This window comes from Phycodurus eques, chromosome 12, assembly GCF_024500275.1.
Source record: "Phycodurus eques isolate BA_2022a chromosome 12, UOR_Pequ_1.1, whole genome shotgun sequence".
Classification (NCBI taxonomy): Eukaryota; Metazoa; Chordata; class Actinopteri; order Syngnathiformes; family Syngnathidae; genus Phycodurus; species Phycodurus eques.
The window spans coordinates 24,415,893-24,433,802 of NC_084536.1; the positions used below are offsets into that span (position 1 = coordinate 24,415,893).

A 17,910-nucleotide genomic window follows, 5' to 3' on the forward strand; every position below is an offset into this window, starting at 1 on the left:
TCTTTCATTTATATGGGTTCACAGTCATCGCGGCCCTCCGTGACAAAAATGAGTTTGACACCCCTGCTTTAGCGCACCATTTGACACAACAGCTGCATGTTTACACACAACCGTTAGTGATCGCACTAGCTTGCTAGGCTACATCACATTTTGTTGCCCGTTTGCGAGCCGTATCGTATTAAAATTACGGGAACATACCTCAAGCAAGCCTTAAACGAACGTCCTCTCCTGAGCACCGGCGACCATCCACACACACGTTCTTCCCCCATTTTGTCCTTGTAATACAGTCGGGCGCGATCCACTCGTGGTCGTCGCCACGAAAACAAGTGTATCCAATCGCATTGGAGTTGACCAGATAAAGCCAAATGATCGTAAAAAAACAGGATGCGGTGGTATTGGAATACCCGATTTTATTGCAGTAGTCGGACATAATGCAATCGTGAGAGAGCAAATTTGTCTTGTCTGATCCGGGCATTACGTGTTGTCTGTACCACACCTCCATGTTTTTTTCTTTTTTTTTTTTTTTTTGTTATTTTTAATGACTTTACTGGCCGTCAGCTATTTACAGTCCTACGTCAAAAGACGCGCGACAAGGCTAGAAATAAACTAGCTTTTGGATTCAAATACACTGTGCACGACGGCGACGCGGCGTAAATGTTTATTGCAGAGCCGATCAATGACATCATTGATCGGATCGGCGAGTTATGGAAAAAGCCGACCAGCATAAAATGCTAATTATCGGCCGATACCGATCAGGCCGATAAAATCGGTATAAAGTCTCGTGCTTGCTGGTAGGATGTCAGGATTTAGCCTACAAAAGCTGCTAGCGAGCAAGTTAGGTTCACAGAGTCCGTTACTGCGGTGAATGAGTCGTAATTTCTCTCTCTTTGAAACTCACCAGGCTTTCCCTCATCTGAGGGTCAACTTCCTCTGAGTTTTCACATAACCTGCTTGCTGGAATACCCCTCTGGAGTGTGCAAGATTTGTTTTGAGTAGCAACTGGCGTACACACGGACACTGTAGATGGATCGAAAGTCTCAAATTGCAACATTCCTCGCTCCTCAAAACTGTGTAGCTGATCCAAGGATGTTGGCATGCCGCCATATTGAGGCGCGTCGCAACTGTCTTGATGCATGGAGGAGCAAAGATCGAGTAGCTTCCACGAGGTAGCTAAAATCCAGGGACGTGATTTATCCTCTGACGTCTCAGTCTCATAGCACCTTGACGGTTGAAAATGGGCACGCACCAGCTGGATTGTGAACAGAGCACAACTTCAAATTAAATAGCTCATCTGTTTGCGTCATTCCTTGATTATTTTCGTAAGACTATACATATTTCACGGAGTGTCAGTTGTGTTCGGAGCAGTTTTTAATGTTAAAATGACCCCACAGGCTTATGGTTACTTTACACCTAACTGAGCACATATTTCTAAAAGGTTTGTCTAGTAATTACGGTCATTTTGTCAAATGCATTTGGTCACGAGGAAGAAAAAAATAAAAATATATATATATATATATTTTTTTTTAAAAGTTCTGTTGGGTCGTCACCGTTTCTGCACTGAACGTAATGAGCAATATAAGACTTTACATGCATCTACGAGTCGCTCCAAAAATGCGCGTGCGTAGGGACGGGAGCGGCAGAGAGACCGACCTGACCAATCACAATCGTTTTTGCATCTGCGAATTTGTAAACCGTAACAGTGCCGATGATACACATACAGGCGTCTGTATTTCACCTGCGCGTAATCCCACTTTCTAAATAAAGTATAGTGGACATTTGTGACAAGTGAACCCTGTGACGTCATCTTTGGTAGCGATCATGAAACGACGTAATCGAGGCACTATCGTCTTCTACTCCCCCCAAATATTCCTACATCCTCCTGCCACGCTCCTTCTTAAAAAATATCGAAGGAATTTCTGGTGGGAGGAGCTAGGAAGTTCCATAAATAGAAATGTGACCCACCCAGTGACATAAAAAATACATAAAAATGGCAGGGGCAGGAGTTGCATTCTGTATTATTTTATTCATCATTTTCTCTTCAAGCACATTTTCCCACCACATGTGAACATTTCCAAAAGTCCATTGAGGTCAAAGTGCTTACAAATGGGGGCGGGGGGACTCAAAACGGTCGTCATAGTTACTACGCTGACAAAAAGCTTACTTTCAAAAACAATAAGTGTGACACATTTCATATCAATATATGCAGCATTCCCTCACCCACGCACGCGCTCACACACCAACAAAAACCTGCTGCCAAAAAAATAAAACACAACTCTTGAGAATGTTTTCATAGCCTAAGAACACTGACCAGCTGCCACCACCGCCTTGCGAGCTAAACGAGACTTCTCGGAAGCGCCGCCGTGCGCCTCGCGCCGAAAACGCACAGCAGAAGCGACGACATTCGACACCGACGAGTTTACAGCAGAAAGGAGCTCAGAAAAACAAACAAAAAGGCACTTCATTCTCACGGAAGAGTTCATTTATCCCTGATGGCGGGCTGACAGGCAGACAGACGCCTTCAGTCACCAGAGACAACTAGCGTAAACACAAACACGGGCTTTGTGGTTTACCCCCTTGCCCCCCAATTTCAAGACAAGCCACAGCATAAATACTTGCCCGCGAACGCAAGCAAAACAAGCAGTCATCGTTCAGAGATTGCCAATAAATAAGTGTTTTCAGCACCACGTGGCTATTCCCAAGATGGCTACCTGAGCATTGCGCAAACTTCGAGCGTGATCTGCAAAGAAAATGCGCCAAGAGCAGAAGTCCCTCGCGTTAGCTAGAGGGCGCTCTAAATTCACGCTCAATGGGGGGGGAAGAAGAGAAAAAAAAAAAAAAAAAAAAAAAAGGCAGGCGGGGAACTTCAATCCCTGAGCAACTGCTTGTTAGTTTATTTACATTCCTCAGAGGCTAAATGTGACAAAGACCCCTCGGGGGATGCGAAGGGTTGGGGGGAATCTTTCAGGACAGGAGGGGGGAAAGAATGGGAAGGAAAACAAAACTAATGGAGAGAAAAAAAAAAAAAGCGCCAACCAGAATGTTTCCCCCCCCCAACCGGGGACCGCAGCGGTAAAGCTTTGATGAAAGGGTCCGAACCCAAATGACAACCTGCCTCTCCCGAGCATCATGATTCAATTTATTCAACTGCACTTTAAAAGTCGACATTTTTTTTGGTCCAGAGAGGGTTAGAATGGGCAGCCAATTGTTGGTTTCCTAATATAAAAAAAAAAAAAAAAAATAAATTAAAAAAAAAGCACGACAAGAGGCGCGCAAGGGAGCCGGAGACGGGGCGGGCCACCCGCGCCCTCCACTCCAGATAAGAGCTGCTTGCTGGTTATCTTGTGCAAACACGGGCAGAGGTGGCAGCTTGTGGAAAAAGGCAAACAATTTCAAGAAAAGGCTGGGGCCCGCGTGGGGGACAGTTGCACATTGGAGCCGTGGGCCCTTCGGGCGCGGGGGGGTGCGTATTTAGCTTCCCCTTGCGCCAAATAAGTCGAACGGCAGGTGCCAACACCGCTTTACAATGCTAATAATAGCACGTCGTCATCAAGCACACCTGGTATCTTTCCCCCAATGACCACACATGGGGTTCACAGTGCGGTTGGTCGGTCAGTGGGGGTGGGGGCAGGGGCACCCCCCAGGGAAGACAGAGTGAGGGTAAGTATAGAAGCAAGATCTGGTTGCAGGGAGACTGGAGGGGCTTTGCCGCATGCTCCTACTTTGAAGGAAGACAAGAGCGTAGAAATGTCGAGAGAGACTCGTCAAAGGCCAGCTCGGAACACCAAAACACCGGCAACTATCAACCACAGTGCCTGATGATCATCATCATCATCATCATCATCCGCCCCCCCCCCCCCCAAAAAAATCATAAATGGGAGGGGGAGTTGGCATGATCAGCTGTTTGGACCACGCCCCTCGAAGGTGTAGCCGGGCCGGTCTTTCACGGGTTCAGAGGCACTTGGAACGCCACGACACTGATGAGGTCAGATGACCACTTCGAGCCCTTCTGCCGTAACGCACGACGAGTATTATACTTTTTTTTTTTGTTTTATCTTTTTACACACATTACAGGCACTTTGGCCGTTTTTTTTTTTTTTTTTTTTTTTAATACTTAGTACAGCAAGAGATTTCAAGTCAAAAACTATTAAAAGAAAATTTACTCCTCGGAACATAACAGAACCAACCAACCCAAACTTTTTAAATCGCGCCCCCCCCCCCCACCTTCTCTCTCGCTTTTGGACCAACATCTGATTACATTTTTTTTTTTTTTTCCCCCACCTTTACCATTTTTTTCATAATCCGAGGAAAGAAGAAAAAAAACAAACAAACAAAAATCCAAAATCAAGGCTTCATCATCAGAATCACTTAATTGCCTATTAACTTGAAGCTTTTAAGGGGGGGGGGGGGGGGGGGGGGGGGGGGCGGGTAGTCATCCAGCAAGAAAGAAAAGTGGGAATAACACTTAAAAATATCACACTGACGCGTCGGAAGAGAACGGGAACGGGTTCCCAAAAATTGAAACGCTTGATTTCGAAAATGCTGTGACCTTCTGTCGTTTCATTCCCCCCCCCCCACTCACAATCAGGGGCCAGCGGCCTGTCGCGTGCGTCCCCCTCCCCCTCCGCCCATCCTGTCAGTTGCACGGCAGCCACGTGGGAATGTTCTGATTGGCCACATAGTAGTTGCTGAAGTTGCGGTCACGCACGTACGGCGCCGGCTGGTAGTAGCAGGTGACGCAGGACGCGTCGGGTATGGCGTTCTGCTCGGCGAGCACGCGAAAGGCCATGAGCGAGATGAGGTGCAGAGTCTGGCGTCGCTCGTGGCCCATGAGGCACACTGTGCTTTCGTTGACCACGCGGCGCAGGATCATAAGGTAATCGTACTTGCTGGCCTCCTCGCCCACAAAGTGGCTCTGGAGGTACGCTTCCACCTTGCGCTGCTGCTCGCCGATGTCGGGGAAGTCGATGAAGAAGCGCGAGCACATGTACCGCTCCAGGCCCTTGAACTCCTCCTCGCTGGCGGGCCGGAAGTCACGCACCAAAAGGTTGCAGTACTTGAGCAGGCCGCCGCCGCGGATCTCCTCGGGCCTCTTGGTGGCGATGAGCTTGTCGCGCAGGTGGCCCAGCGCCGCATCGAAGTCGCCGAACACGCTCTCGCCGCTCACCGGCGGGTGGCGCTCGGACGACATGGGCGAGGCGTCGTCCGCCTCGTAGAAGGCCAAAACGGAGTCCAGGACGATCTGGAAGGAATCGACACTGAACTCGAACTGGCGGCGGATGGAGTCGACGAACTTGAGCTCCACGTTGCGGCCGTTGTTGTTGGACAGCGAGATGAGGCTCCAGCGGTCCTGCTCCGTGTTGACCTTGACGAGCTTCTGCACGTAGGCCTCCTTCAGAGTCACGGCCGTGATCTTTTCCTTGTTGACGCCGTCGGGAAGGAAGTCCAGCAGGGTGCCCAGCACCACGTCGCGGACGAGCCGGAACTCCGACTCGTGCGGCAGGTCCACCCTGAAGATGACGTCCAGGTCCTTGTAGCTCCAGCCCAGGTCCTGCACCAGCACGTGGCTGGCCGTCGAGCCGTTCAGGCGCACGTCCTTCACGCGGACGCCGCTCAGCGCCAAGCTGGAGCGCACCCGAGCCAGGATGTCCTTCAGACGCACCTCCAGCGTGGGGAAATTGCCGCGGCCGTGGACGGGCACCACCTCACTGAGGACCTCGTCCAGGCGACTCACTTGCTCCCACGACAGAATGCTGACGGCGTCGCTCGTTGCCCCTTTGGCGGCCATCTTCTCACTTTTTTTCTAGCTGCGGACGAAGGGGAGACGTGAGAGTCACGCGATACAAACCGGGGATCACTGGTCTCTGGCAGCGGTTCCCCATCTTTTATTGAGCCAAGGTACCGGTTTGACATGAGAAAAAGCTCGCAAGGAACCCATCCGTCCATTTTCCGTAGCGCTTCTCCTCACGCGGGTCGCGGGCGTCCTGGAGCCCATCCCAGGTATCGTCGGGCAGGAGGCGGGGTACGCCCCGAACCGGTCGCCAGCCCATCGCAGGGCACGTAGAAACAAACCACGATTGGCACTCACGTTCACACCTACGGGCAATTAAGAGTCTTCAATCAACCTACCATGGATGTTTTGGGGACGTGGGAGGAAAGCGGAGTGCCCGGAGAAAAGCCACGCGGGCACGGGGAGAACATGAGAACTGCGCACAGGCGGGGCCCCGCGGGGATTGAACCCCGGCGAATAGAAACCGGTGGATGCAAAGCTTTCTTGCACCTTCCCCCATCTAATCGAAGAGCATTTCATTGTTCTGCGTCGCTTGCATCGATCTAAAAAGATGAATTGGTAACGGATACATTGTCGGACACGTGCAATCGGATAGTTTCCCACGGGACCTCCGATGAGCTCTCGCGGCATACTCCGGCGCCACCCGGCTACGTTCCGACTCGGATACAAAACCGGGCTACGGCGCCTTCCGGAACGCTGCTGTGAGTCGGGGAGCCGCTGTTCCCGTTTTTTGCAGACGCCCCCTTTTATTTTCGTAGCCATTTTGTAATTTTGACAACTTCTTCAACGATTGCTAGATGCTCTTTTTTTTTGCTAGTTTCAAACATTAAACGATCCCCTCGAATTATATCTCCAACGCCGAGCTCCAAATACACCAACGTAGCCCAATTTTGACCGGAGCGAAACATCGCAGACAAAACAACCCGATCACGGCCGATCATTTGAGTTACGAGTCCCCGATTAAAGCGCGAGCGCTAAATAAGCTGTAAACCTTGCAGCCGTCCTCTGTGCCGCTGACCCTCACTGGGGTCGCAGGTGCGCCGGAGCCTATCCCAGCGGACTCGGTGGGGGCACACCTCGGACCGGTCGATCTCAGAGATCGGATATCCGTCCGATGTCAGCGGGGGAAAAAAACGAGTATCGGACGTGGCTAAATCTAAAATCTCGGATTTGACCGCTCTTATCCACGCAGTCCATTCATTCTATGCTGCGCTCCAGCACTTCGAGTCGGCGGCGCCAGGACGGCAGGCAACAATTTGCATCAAACGAAAAACAAACAAACAAACAGCCAAACCCAAAAAAGAATATGGGTACACAAACCCATAATACTCTCGGGCATCTATTCTTCAAACGAGCGTTGTTGCGATATATTGGATACGTGTCTTTGCTACTTCAAGCGCGCACATGTCATTGAGCGCCCCACACGACCCCGTCGAGGTCAACGCGTGCGCAGCAGGGACGGACGGCGAAGCGCACGTCGAGAAAGCAAACGCTGTTCCCCACCGTTTCCTGCCGCCGACCAGCAGCTCCAAATTGTCCATTTGCAAACTAACGGCGCCCACCCACCGCAAACTCCTTTTGCCCTCCATGAAAGACAATTTAGAGCTTTTCGGTGATCCCCAATGCGAGCGGGCGGCGGCCGGGCACACGCAGTCTCTCCGGTGGAAAACCGTGCAATAATCAACAATAATTTTTTTATTATTTTTTTTTTTCCGCCTCTGGTCGTCAGGAGGCTAAACTGACAATATGGAAATGAGTTGAACTTGAATTTTATTTGGCACTTCAAAAGTATAATTTCCATTATTTATTGAGGTTTTTTTTTTTTTTTTTTTTTTTTAAACTCAATTGTAGAATATGCTCAAGTGGTTATGTTGCCAATTTAATTCTATTTGCATCATTGGTTTCGTTGAAGTTACTTTTCAGGCTTTTCCTCGACTGCACGACGTTTGGAGTTAACCCTTTCCGATCGGGTTGAGCGCTTTCGCCACGCATCGCTCCTTTCGGCAAGAGGGTCGTTTTCAAAAGTCGAACCCGTTGTCGTTCATTGAAATGCAGCGCAATCAAAGTCGGACGACAAAAACGGCGGGCGACGTGCGACGCTATCCTCCCTATAGCTGGCCAAAGGGTCTCGTGTCTCTCGGTGTTTGTTTGTTTTGCGTGGGAGGGTTAGGGTTAGAAGGGTAGCGTGCATTTGGTGCCATTAAAAGGCAGGCGGCTGGTGCACCTAATTAAGTGCTCAGCAGCAGCAGCCCCCCCCCCCCCCCCCCCCCACACGTGAAAACGACGGTTTTCGACGCGTTTGAATGGAAGCAAATGGTTAAGTGTCAACGGGGTTTGAGCTCCACGAGGCTTCCAGAACAGCTCCGCCCGCTGTGCCCTTTTGATTCCCCTTTTCCAGAGCCTTCCTTCGAAACGCGCCGGCCGGCGCGCGCGCGCGCGCACGCGCATCCCGGACGAAGCCCAAATCCGCGACGTTCGGAGGCTTTCGGACTCCCGGGCAGCCGGTTAGCTCGTCGCCGAGTCGCTCGGCCGTACGGCGACACGCGGCGGCCGGCGCGGCTGTGAGGCGCCGAGCCGCTAAACGGCGGAACGCAACGTTAGCAGCCACGCGAAGCCAACGGAGCGCCGTCCTTTTTTTTTTTTTTTTCATCGCGTTCATTTTCTTGCCATTTTCGCTCGGAAGACCAGGTGGGCGAAATACGTACGTTTCCCGCAGACATTCGGACCGCACGGGGAGGTGTCGCAGAAGGCAGCTGACGTTACATTTCCCTCCTGCGCCCGCGGAAGCCGGCATGAGGGCGGACACGCGCGGGTTCCACGAAAGCTCGCTCTTCAAAAGACTGCTCCCACCCGCCCAAGTGCGGCGCCTTTATACAACCGTGGCACGGCGGCGAAGAGCGCGTCGACGTCCGCGCCATCACAAAGTCCCGCTCCGGCGTCCTTGTTCTGAAGCGCCGCGTCACGTCACGTCCTGAAAGCAGCGCCCAGAAGCTGTCGGATGAAATACCAGATATGTACGGGATTTATTAAACGTTGCGTTTAGCGGCGAATGACAGGGCTCTATATCCATGCGCCGCTATGAGCGCGCCGATTGGTCGTCCGTGTTTTCCGTTGCCCAGTGACCTGAGCAGACTTTTGACTTTTTCCACCTTTTATTTCAATCGCGACAGTGCCGAACCGCACATAACAAGACACTTAGAACAATTTGGTCTTACGCAGTTAATAAGTTTGTGTCACAATCATCACAAAAAGTTGAAACTATCATTCAGACGAAGTTAAAAGCCAATCGCACCCACATTCCCACCTACAGGCAATTTAGAATCCCCAATGAATGCATGTTTTGGGGATGTGGGGTTCGAACAGGGATTCGGGTTTAAAACGACCCTTTCCAGCCAGGGTCAGGGTTTCAACTTACGGCGAGGTTTTTAAAATTTGAAAGTGTCCTTTTCAAATGTGCAGTAGAAGCTGTTCAAGTCGTCGGCTAGTGTGCTATTGTTCGCAGCTTGGGGGGGTTGGTCGCTTGTAATTCAGACTGATTTAGAGTCGTTCGTGGTAAACCGTTTTTCGAGTTTTACTGCATGACTTCTCTCGTTAATGTTCATTTCTTTAGTCAGCTGGTTTCTAGCGCAATTCCACCGGGCTCTGTCCGCACGCCGGCGTCCTCTTTAGCCTGGCGAACTTGCTTAAGTTTGACAGCGAGCCGCAGCTTGTTGTGATTGAACGCGCGAAATAAAACCTTATTATTAAAACCACAAACCTCTTCACCGAAACTGATACAGGATGTAAACTCGTCGAATTAGGATTTCAAGGCAGGATTGGGGTTTTGAACCAGTATAGGAGTTATTTTTAAAAATCCACCAGATTAGAGCCGAGTAGATAAGTAGGCCATCCATCCATCCATTTTCTACCGCTTATCCGTGATAAGTAGCCTAATATGCTAAAATAGATGGATATAAGAATACATTTAAAAATGCATTCAAGTTGTTGGACTTGGTTGAAAATGGAGCGTTGCCTTTTGTTTCATGTTAAATTGAATGTCCGACCCCGATTCCAATGAAGTTGGCACGTAAAACAGAATACAATGATTTGCAAATCATGTTCAACCTATATTTCATTGAATACACTACACAGACAAGATATTTCATGTTTAAAATGATACAACTTTGTTTTAGCAAATAATCATTAACTTAGAATTTTATGGCTGCAACACATTCCAAAGAAGCTGGGACAGGGTCATGTTTACCACTGTGTTACATCACCTTTTCTTTTAACAACATTCAATAAACGTTTGGGAACTGAGGACAATAATTGTTGAAGCTTTGGAGGTGGAATTCTTTCCCATTCTCGCTCGATGTACAGCTTCAGCTGTTCAACAGTCCGGGGTCTCCGTTGTCGTATTTACGCTTCATAATGCGCCACACATTTTCAATGGGAGACCGTTCTGGACTGCAGGCCGGCCAGTCGAGTACCCGCACTCTTTGACTACGAAGCCACGCTGTTGTAACACGTGCAGAACGTGGTTCGGCATTGTCTTGCTGAAATAAGCAGGGGCGTCCGTGAAAAAGACGTTGCTTGGATGGCAGCATATGTTTCTCCAAAACCTGTATGGACCTTTCAGCATGAATGGTGCCTTCAAAGATGTGTAAGTTACCCATGCCATTGGCACTAACACAGCCCCATACCGTTACAGATGCTGGCTCTTGAACTTTGCGTCCATAACAGTCCGGATGGTTCTTTTCCTCTTTGGCCCAGAGGACATGACGCCCATAATTCCCCTCAAAAATTTGAAATGTGGACTCTTCGGAAAACACAGAACACTTTTCCACTTTGCATCAGTCCATCTTAGATGAGTCTGGGCCCAGAGAAGACGGCGGCGTTTCTGGGTGTTGTTGATAAATGGCTTTTGCTCTGCATGGTAGAGTTTCAAGTTGCACTTACGGATGTAGCGCCGAACTGTATTTACTGACATTGGTTTTCTGAAGTGTTCCTGAGCCCATGTGGTGATATCCTTTACACATTGATGTCATGTACGTTGAGGAACATTGTCCTTAAACTGTTGGACTATTTTCTCACGCACTCGTTCACAAAGAGGTGAACCTCGCCCCATCTTTGCTTGTGAATGAGCAATTCAGGGAAGCTCCTTTTCTACCCAATCATGGCAACCGCCTGTTCCCAATGAGCCTGTTCACCTGTGGGATGTTCCAGACAGGCGTTTGATGAGCATTCCACAACTTTCTCAGTCTTTTTCTCCACTTGTCCCAGCTTTTTTGGAACGTGTTGCAGCCATAAAATTCTAAGTTCATGATTATTTGCTAAAAATAATAAAGTTGATCAGTTTGAAGATGAACTATCTTGTCTTTGTACTCGATTCAATGAAATATAGGTCGAACATGATTTGCAAATCATTGTATTCTGTTTTCATTTCTGTTTAACACAACGTCCCAACTTCATTGGAATTGGGGTTGTCGTTCCTGTCGTTTATGTTATCATCCTGACATGATCATGCGGTACGTACTGTATGCAACTACAGTATGTGTCGTGTAACGTACGTCAATTCGAGTCACACCGAAAGAACATCCTCCACTTCGTAACGGTAGCATGAAATGACCAGTGGAAGTGTGTGCGTGTGTGTCTGAGGGGGTGGCCCCAACAGAGGGGGGTCTACACACTAGTGAGTCAGAAGAAGAGGAAGCTGACAAGCTGTGTGGGAAATCGCTTTCTGTGAAGCGAAGGTCGATTGACGTTTCTTTAAGCTTGTGCTAATGCAAAAAAAAAAAACGACAACAAAAAAACACAGTGATCATTTACAGTACTTGCAAAGAAGTATTTGCCCCATCCTCAAATTCTTATTTGTTGCATACTTTCCTCACTTTAAGATCATAAAACTAATGTAAATTTCTAACAAAGATCACCCAAGTAAACAGTTTTTAAATGGTGATTTTATTTATGTGTGTGAAGTGAAAACTAACTAAAGCTTTTTTTTTTTTCTTGTCCGTATGTTAGGTTAAGCAGAGTGGAAAATCTGTATCACTTTCATGCCGGAACAGTTTTACTGTGTCGCAGTGGAGTTTTGAAGCTTCCGCTGTGGTATTATAATTGAGGCTTGTTGAGAATCTGACTTGATCTGTCGAACAGAACAAAGTTTCTAGAAGGGAGAGACAAACACAGACAAAAGACAAAGCACGAATTGTAAACAGGATGAGAGAAGTAAGTCATGACATTATCTACAACAATGAAACGTTAAATAGGAGTGTTGCGTGGGGCTGGAGTGCTCCACCCTGCGAGGGAAGGACAGGACAAGATGGAACAGGACAAGGTGAGGAGAAGAAGCATGCAGGACAAGGGTCGTGAACCCGGCTGTACAACTGAAGCGGGGCGGCATTAATTATGTCAATTATAAAATTGTACAGGATGAGAGTATAAGTATAATACACAAGCAATTTACATATTCATATCGATTTTTTGCAATAAGTGCGTGGCCCCACACCCAGCGAAAGAGTCCCGGGGCTGTGTGCCTGCGGACACACGCAAGTGAATTGCCAGCGTTTTCCACGCACAAAGACTGACAGAAGTGTCCTGTAATTACTGTGCCTGCACCGCGGAGGCCGAGGACCCCACCCAATTAATCGAGGGGCGGGATCGGGCCCAGGGGTCCACCCTAGAGCAGCCCGGCGGACGGGACACGTCTCACACCGAGGGACCCGAGGCGGTCCGCCGGCCCCACCGAGGCGCCGCGACAACCGGCCACCCGGCGGGGGCCGCCCCCCCTCCCCCAACCTGCAGGGCCCGCGATGCAGCCAGTCCCCGCCCAGCCCGAGGGCGGGAGAGTGCCCCTTGTTTGTTGGAAAGGAGGGCGGATAGGGGCACCCGACAAGGGAACGATAAGTGGGGGAAGCCAGGGGGCGGCGGCATGAGAGGGGGGCCCCAACGCCTCAGGAGCACCGCCATGCAGCTAAGTGAGAACCCACCTCCCCCCACTGTTACTATGACTGCCAGGTCCCCGACTGGCACCGCTGCCCTACCAGCCAATGCATTTCAAATCCAGGGCGGACTGGGAAATAGCACAGACGTGCTGAAACCCGGTCCGAGGGCCCACACCCCCCCCGACCCCATAGCGGTCCCCCAGGAACCCTTTGATATGTATATGTGCCCAGATGCGATTCGTGAGAGAAATATATACAGTGAGCAGTGTGAGCGTGTGCTCCCTCAACCTAAGAACCGGTTGGGCCACCCTCAGCAGCAGCAACTGAAATCAAGCGTTTTCTCCAACTGGCAATGAGTCTTTCACATCCCTCTGGAGATATGTTTCGATTCAGCCAGAGTGGAGGGTTTTTGAGCACGAACGGCCTTTTCAAGGTCACGCCACATCATTTCAATCGGACGCGGGTCCGGACTTTGACTAGGCTACTCCAAAACCAAGTTGACTTGCTGGTGTGTTTTGGATTATTGTCCCGCCGAGTGTTCTTCAGCTTGAGCTCACAAACCTCCGTTAACAAATGAAACACTCAAGCGCACACACAATTGTACACGTGCAAACACAAAGCAGTACGTTCGCTGTTGCGTCGTGATCTTTGCCGTCCTCGGTGGCCGCTAAGAGCTCCGAACGTCCCGTGACATCGCTTCCTTCGTGTGCGTCTTCCTTTCGCAAAGGAGTTTGTTTGTTTCTTCTTCCCGGTGCGCCACAACGCATGACAACGCAGCGCTGTCGGTTTCCGGCCACTTTCAAAATGCCGTCTCCGCTCGCTTTATGATATTTATGTGCACACGGGACCAGTTGGATTCATAGCGACGAGAGGGAGGATATACAGTAACAGTTTGAAAAGGCACACATATTGTACTCAAATAAGAGTACTGTTACTTTACAACAATGGCACTAAATAAAAGTCAAAAGTAGTCCTCCAAACATTGACTTGAGTAAGAGTAAGACAGTACTCTGTGACAAAAACTACTCAAGTAACTGGTGAGGGACTTCAGATTTTTTTTTTTTTTTTAATGAAGGTCAAATCAAATAAAAAAAATGAATCATCTCGGGGAGTCCACGCACGCCTGCCGCCATTTCACTTTGAAAGGGCCCTGAAACCAACAACACGTGCTTTGGGCCCGACAGAAATATGATTTGCTTTATTCACTTACATGACTGCTTGCTGTTGCTGAATAGACTTATCGACAGTGTGTGTGCGAAAGAGAGAGAGCGAGAGCTATTAATATTACAGCATGGGACGGATCTGAAAGAAGCCTGTTTCGCAGTGATTTCTGACCATAAAGTCGGGCTTATGTCGCCAGATGCACTGGCAAAACGTCTGCAACGTACTGCAAAGAACATGCAAACTCCACACAGGCGGGGCCGGGGATTGAACCCGGGTCCTCAGAACTGCGAGGCAGAGGTGCTAACCGGTCGCTCGCCGTGCCGCCAAAGTGGAAAGCGAAGTCTAAAAATAGATCACACACACTCAAAAATGGAGAAATCGAAGTAGTGTGAGGCATGTCAATCATTGGAACAGAGTCAAAGTATCAAACCTTCTTGACACAAATACTCAAGTTAAAGTAAAAAGTACGGTGCAATCGAATGCCTGACAAGTACAATGTCTCCAAAATGTTACTTGAGCAAATGTAGCATGTTAATAGCCACCTCTGCTGCTGGGCGAGGCCTACATTTCGAGAACTTTCTGGAAACTTGGACGTCCGCTCTCGGGGCTTTTCCACCGAACCAGTTCCTGGTTGCAAAAGGTTCTGGAGGCCCAAGTGCTTTGTGTTTCCAAGCAACCTAGGAGTTCAGCAAATGAGGCTTATATGTTGAGGAATACTGACACCTACTGGATCTAAATTTAAAAAAATGCATTGTGTGGGGAAAAATGGTGCTGGTTTGAATGGCTCAATGCTAAACACATTCACTTTTGCTACTTTTGTGTTACCTAAAGGTAAGAATCTGTCTCAGGACTAACTTAGTGGCTGTATGGTGTGTACATTTTGGACTATTTCGAACCCCTTACCAATTCTCTTTTTGTTTTCCTTTTGTTGCGCTATTTGTGGAATCTCTTGTGTATTTTGGGGCTCTTTCGGTCACACCAAGGTGCCGAAAAAGCTCTGGCTAACAGGACACTAGTGAGTCGTTGGTGTCGGGGAAGTATTTTAAAGCTTTGCGCATTGTAAAGGTATGCGTCACAACTGTTCTATCATCTTTGGATATCAAGGAGAGGAGGAGCTAAAATTAGCCTGGGTTGTTATTGAGTTTGTGTGTGTGTGTGTGTGCTTTTTTTTTTTTTGTTCGGTTCTACTGAGTGGTCATGAAATGTTCAAGCGAACAAACCACTTAGGCCTCATGATTGCGTGACAATTTCGATTTGGAAGCGTGGCAAAATGACCAGCACACTTGCGCTTCTTCCGACGCATGTTTTCAACATCGGTTATCAGAATTTTATTCTGCCAAATATTCGAATCGGCATCGGTCGGACCCTAAAATCGAATGAAACCTAATTTCGCTAAAAGCATTTGTCTCTTGCGAGACACGTTCAAAAGCAAACATCACAGATTCACCTTAACCAACATTGACACCGTCAAAACAGTCGAGTTCCTCGTCACTCGTAGCAACACCTTTATTGAATTTGTGTCGGACTTTGAAACATATTTACACATATCTTTTGGTAGTGAAGTAAAAATACAAATAGAGATCAGAGTCTCTCATTGGCTGGCTCGCGGCGGCCACACGGTTGACGGAATTCTGAAAGTGACGCTGAACAAGAAAAGTGACGGAATGAAACTGGTAAAGTCATCAACGTGTACGCATGTCATCTGGCCAAAAATTAAGAAATTGTGGATTATTCTTTTTTTTACCAACTTTAAATAATAATAATTTAACAACAAAAAAACCCTCAATTTTACATTTGCGCACACAGATCCCAATAATACATGGCGTCAGTTTAATGGAAACCACATTTCTCCCCCAAATGTATTCCTTTCATCGGAAACACTACGAAAGGTCATTTTTTACGGATAAAAACAAAAAACATCTGGGGATACATGCTTTTCATTGAAAAGCAACAATATGCGGCCGTTTTTTTGTTTTGTTTTTTTACAGTCACAAGACGGCTCGAGTCAGTCTGCATTAAAAACTCACATTCACAAGATTCCATTAGTATTTTAATCGTAACAAGTTCGTCATTTCAGTCTGGCGTCAATCTGTTTCACTTCACAGTTTTAAACTTTTCAAACAAAAAAAGTTCACAATGTCTGAATGTAAAAAAACAAAAAAAAGAAAAAGAGCAAGGTAATGGCACAAATGCGTCACGTTAGACGAAAAGGCTTGCTTAAATAAATGAAAATAACTCAAATAAACAGCAAAAAATGAAGCCGTGGTTAAGTGCAATTCAGGACTCATTTGCATACAACCATCACAAATCCACAGTCCTGGTTTTTCCTGATCGATTTCCAAATTCACCTCCAAGAAAGGTTTTGCCAAGACAATTTACAAGTTACTCAAGAGAAGCGATAGAATTTCTTGACAAATTAAGAAAAGTGAAAAATGATGACAGTGATCGATCAATTGGCAAAGCAGTTGAACGACGTCACCGCAAAGACTTCGTCTCAATCAGGAAGTTGTTTGTTTTGCTATTAAAATGACGCGCGTGGTCTTACTGTGCATACTAGACAAGCAGTAGAATTCTTTGACAAGTTGGAAGAAAAACAATAAAATAACAAATTGAAATTTCAAGAATGACGGATATAGACCCGCCTTGAACGATTTCACCCAAAATTCGGGAAAAGCAGACTGCGGGACAAAATTAGATTTACTTCATTTCAGAACGCTGACGATGGCCTGAAGCTGATGAATAAACGGGCAGGAGGTGACAGGAGGGCAGAGACGATGGACGAAGGCAGCGGCCAATGCGGCAGACGATCGTGCGACTGATTACGCGCTTCGGCGGTTTTGTGTTAGTGGAAACTGCAGATTGAAGCACGCGACATGGAAAAAGAGGACAGGAGAACCCAATTTGAAAAAAGCAAACAAACAAACCAAAAATACAGTGGCAAGAGTCGAAAAAGCAGCATCCAATTCTCAGGTTTTTCCGTTTGGCAGGGTGACATTTTGACGCTGGACTGATGATGAAGCCAGTCTGCTGTCCACTCTGAAGGATCCACACCTGCCCAAAAACAAGATGGCTGCCAAGATCGTGGCATGAAAACGAGAGTTTCAATTCAAATGGTGCGTCCCTATGAAAGAGAGAAAGAGAAAGAGTTTGGACAAGCAACTAAAGGGTCCACTCTGGAGCACCAGCGTTCTCAGGGAGTTCTCAGCTGCTCCGATACGGTCCACATCTGAAGAAACGGATAAAAGTCAGTCCAGTGTTTGTTGGTGGGAGTGTCGTGCAGGCGGGCGGCCAACCCCTTCACTGCCCCGCCGGCTCGCTGCCCGGCAGGGTGACGTTACCCAAGTGGAGCACAGGAAGCGGGTGGGCCTCCGTGTTGAAGACCCAACTTTCCAATGGCATCAGGTCGTCGCTGGAGAACAGCAGGTACAGGTACCTGATGGAGACGAACAAAAACATGGCGTCACAAGAGCGACGCGATACGACGATGGAGGGTGACCAAAACCTTTCGCTTGCACTGCCGTAATACTCCCCCAAAAGGTTTACGTTCTTTTATTTTCTACCAAAAATCGAAATGAATCCAGCGGAACATGTGGCTGAGGAGCATTGTTGGGAAAATTACTTCGGAAATGTCGTTGGGTACAATCGCACGTTACCATCGAAAATGTGATAGTAGTGTAACTCTTTCAATTACTTTCTCAACGTAATGGAACTAATACCATTTTGATGACTTTTCCGAATTTGTACCGAATGCATCCGCAGAACCTTCGGATGATTCCTCCAGAGCAGAGGTGTCAAACTCGTGCTTGCGACGGGCCGCATTGTAGGCAATAGCAATGCTTCATGGGTGCGTCATAGGGTTAAATAAACACGACAAATTGATGGATAAGTCGTTTTGAAATCAGAGGTCAATGATAATAGAATACTTTCTTCACGTATTATTCGGGTGACTGGAAAAAGGGCTTCGGGAACAAAACAAATGCTTGCAGGGTCTCAACGTTGATTCATTTTACGATGTACACACGCAACAATTTGAAA

At 48.0% G+C, this 17,910-nt stretch overlaps 2 protein-coding genes across 2 annotated transcripts in view; both read right to left on the minus strand.

Annotated features, from left to right (window-relative positions):
* Positions 1–2,003: 2,003 nt before the first annotated feature.
* Positions 2,004–8,617, minus strand: tent5c (terminal nucleotidyltransferase 5C). The gene is made up of 2 exons (XM_061692668.1): positions 8,494–8,617; positions 2,004–5,804 (listed from the first exon to the last, which is right to left on the minus strand). Exon 2 carries the CDS (start codon positions 5,783–5,785, stop codon positions 4,634–4,636), a length of 1,152 nt encoding a protein of 383 aa, XP_061548652.1. The 5' UTR covers positions 5,786–5,804; positions 8,494–8,617; the 3' UTR covers positions 2,004–4,633.
* Positions 8,618–15,365: 6,748 nt separating this feature from the next.
* man1a2 (mannosidase, alpha, class 1A, member 2) overlaps positions 15,366–17,910 on the minus strand; it is a 103,075-nt gene continuing 100,530 nt past the window's right edge. Inside the window, exon 14 of the mRNA XM_061692307.1 lies at positions 15,366–17,308. Within this exon, the coding sequence (XP_061548291.1) occupies positions 17,173–17,308 (136 nt within the window). The 3' untranslated portion in view covers positions 15,366–17,172. The remainder of the gene's footprint in view (positions 17,309–17,910) is intronic.